The sequence below is a fragment of the Fopius arisanus genome, unplaced genomic scaffold (genome assembly GCF_000806365.1).
Source record: "Fopius arisanus strain USDA-PBARC FA_bdor unplaced genomic scaffold, ASM80636v1 scaffold00088, whole genome shotgun sequence".
Lineage (NCBI taxonomy): Eukaryota > Metazoa > Arthropoda > Insecta > Hymenoptera > Braconidae > Fopius > Fopius arisanus.
In genome coordinates this window covers 499,145-502,213 of record NW_011887827.1, presented here as the reverse complement: position 1 = coordinate 502,213, position 3,069 = coordinate 499,145, and the positions used below count along the sequence as shown (strand labels likewise).

At 31.5% G+C, this 3,069-nt stretch overlaps 1 protein-coding gene across 1 annotated transcript in view; it reads right to left on the bottom strand.

Annotated features, from left to right (window-relative positions):
• Positions 1 to 2,117: 2,117 nt before the first annotated feature.
• The window catches only part of wb (wing blister), a 72,577-nt gene continuing 71,625 nt past the window's right edge, over positions 2,118 to 3,069 (bottom strand). Inside the window, exon 23 of the mRNA XM_011311440.1 lies at positions 2,118 to 3,040. Coding sequence (XP_011309742.1) covers positions 2,898 to 3,040 — 143 coding nt within the window. The 3' untranslated portion in view covers positions 2,118 to 2,897. The remainder of the gene's footprint in view (positions 3,041 to 3,069) is intronic.

Genomic DNA, 3,069 nt, shown 5'->3' with positions numbered 1-3,069 from the left:
TGGCTGATTAATTGATTGAAGACTAACACAATGAGACGAACGTACTTCATCTTTATTTCTTCTTTTTTCGTCTATTTCTAATTGATAATTCGAAGCGAATTCTTGGCTTCCAAATGACATCTTGTGAATTGAAACTGCAGGTTCCGATGGAGATGTTAATAATTTTTATCACAAAAAATAAATGTTGAGTAATGTTTGGAATTATTGAAAGTGTCATGAAAAAAAATTCTGATGCATTGGCATTTGCAGTTTGATTTATCATTTGAAAAATTTTCTCTGCCTCTCGACTGTTGACAGTTGAGACTGTAATTGAGAATAATGAATAATTGATGATTTAACGAACGGATTTTTGCTTGTTGAGCAATTCATGGGTATAAAAACGTAGTTTTGTAAATAATTGAAGTGAGTTTGTCACGATTGAGTGATAAAAAATGTGTGAAAAAGTCATGGGAAAATACCAAATCGAGCCTTAAAGTCAATCTGGGCGTTGAGATGAATTATTATCCACTAGTTTGTTTCTCTTTTTTAATCTTTGTTTTAGCTCGAGAGTTATCACATTGGATTGCTTCCACTTATTTTTATGCTCGAAGTCGAGTTTTAATCTTGAAAAAAGTAAAATAAAGGAAAAAAATTTGATTGGATCCGATGACAGTATTTCGGTCAGTATTTCTAAAGAAAAACTCCTCCAGCATTAATATCCACACGTTGATTTCCCAATTAATAGAGATAAATAGCGAATTTAATTACGAGAGAATTGCCTCCGGGCGTGTGTATGTAAAACCCAAGATATTTAATTTATTGTGCCATAAACATGTGAGTCAATTCTCTCGTAAAATTCCCATATTTTCCGAAACAGAATGAACGGTAGAAATAAAAATTGACATTTGTTTAAAATAATACAAAAGTGTAACTGACATATCGATTAAAGCTCTCAATATTTTCGGTCGAATTTCTCTAATGAAAAACTTTGAAAATTACTGAAAAATCAGAATTATTAGTCGTAACGAAAAAAAAATCTCAATACTAAAATACAAGAATTACGAGTATGATTTGTTAATGGGATTTCCCAATTTCAGTAATTGAAAACGGTCCGATTTGACAATATAAACTGCATTGCAAGCCATAAATAAAAGGAATGAGTACCAGGATACCGAAAGACTGGGCTAAAGGACATTGAAAATTTTTTTGAAGATTTGAATTTGAATATTTAAAGCGAACTTCCACCTCTCGATGAAAATCTTCACTGCAGGAGTTAATAAAAAATCCTGGAATGAATGAGAGTTCCCATTATAGTCATTAATTGTTAAGTGGAAAATGAGAATTTAAATATTCGAAGGGCATGAGGAAAGGCAGAGATAAATTAATCCATTGGAAATTTAATAAACATGGTTTCGAAAGGATTGAGAGGGGAAAAGGAGATCCTGGAGATCCTGGAATATCTGGAACTCCTGGAAGAGTGATTTAGAGCTTCAAGTGTATATTTTTCGAAAAGGCCCATCAATACGAATATCACACCCTTCAATTAATCCTAGGAACCACCAGGCGGACGACATGTTTTAATTAATTGAAACCCAACGATAAATAATGACAGATAAATAATGGAGAGATCGGGTGTGAGGGATAAATGTCGAGTGCGATTGTTGAGTGTGTGAAAACGCTGCCGTAAATCGCTTACTAATTACCAGATAAATAAATAAATAAATGAAAGGCATAAAGATTTAATGAAGTAAATTGAACAAGATGGAGTACCCCAATTACAGTTGCGCAATCGTTAATTTTTATCGTCATCAGTAAAGTAAATATAAAAACAATATGTGGATGAAAATGTGAACTTTGTCGAGTTGATAATTTTTCAATTTACCCATGTCTGTAAATATTATGTTTTTATATATACACATAAACAAAAAAAAAGATGAAAACTACTACTCGATGATATATTTATTAAGTCAAGTAAAATTTTGGGTCATATTTTACTGTTAGCGTCTTGAAACAAATGTCATCAATAAAAACTTAATAACCCAAATTATCTGTGTTTTATTTTATTAATGATTATTTTATTAATGAGTCCTAAATTACGTAATTATAGGAGTTAGTCATTCATTCATTTTTTACTTGTGGATATTTTGTGTTCGCGAATCATTCAAAATTAATCCAAACATATTAATATGTTTAATTAATTAATATAAGATAAATACTTGGAGAAATTAATAATTGAGCATTGAATCAGTGTTACGTACATAAAATATGCAGTAATAAAATCACATCGATACCGATAAATAATTTCTGCACGTACCATTGGTAGCGGTTCCTGAAAAAAAAATATCCTGCTGGCACTCGAAATTCCTCTCGACAATTTCTTCTCTATGATGGATCCCCCAATTTTCTCCGCAAAATCCGTCGACAAAAAATAAATTTTGGTATGAAATATTTATTTTTTGATTACAAGTAATTATTGTAATTATTCTGTAATTGAGAATTCAACGTGGAATTTTCAGGATTTCTGCAATAATTCCCACATATTTTAAACTATTTATAACTTATAAAAAGATCATTTATTTAATTATCTCTGTATAATAATTATCGATAAATAAATAATAGTGTTAAATACTGATGTACAATTGTGGGATGAACTGGGTTCTGGAGCAATTAAACTATTTTTTTTATTATTCATCGTAATATGGCAGTGATAAAAGTGTAAAAACATCTTATATTAATTTTCTGGAGTCTGGAGAATGCACGAGGCCCTTATCCCTGTCCTCAATTGTACATTGCTCTCATTCATCAGTTCAATTCGTTAATTACATGATTTACATTGATTTGTTAGGGTTTAGCTTCTTTTGGCTTCGATCAAGTCTTAACGTGCGTTTAATTCCCTTTACTTGTCGTTAATAATCGGTTTATTGAACTGGACAGGAGCTCAAGTGGATGTTGTGTAATTCCGCCATGTCAGTCCAGTCCCGTCGTTCACCTCCGATCATTACGTTTCGTATGCACCCGTGGAAATGATCACGAGTGAGAAGAGTGCCTTTAGGTGCCGATGCTGTGAACAGAAAAATTTATTTATTAATT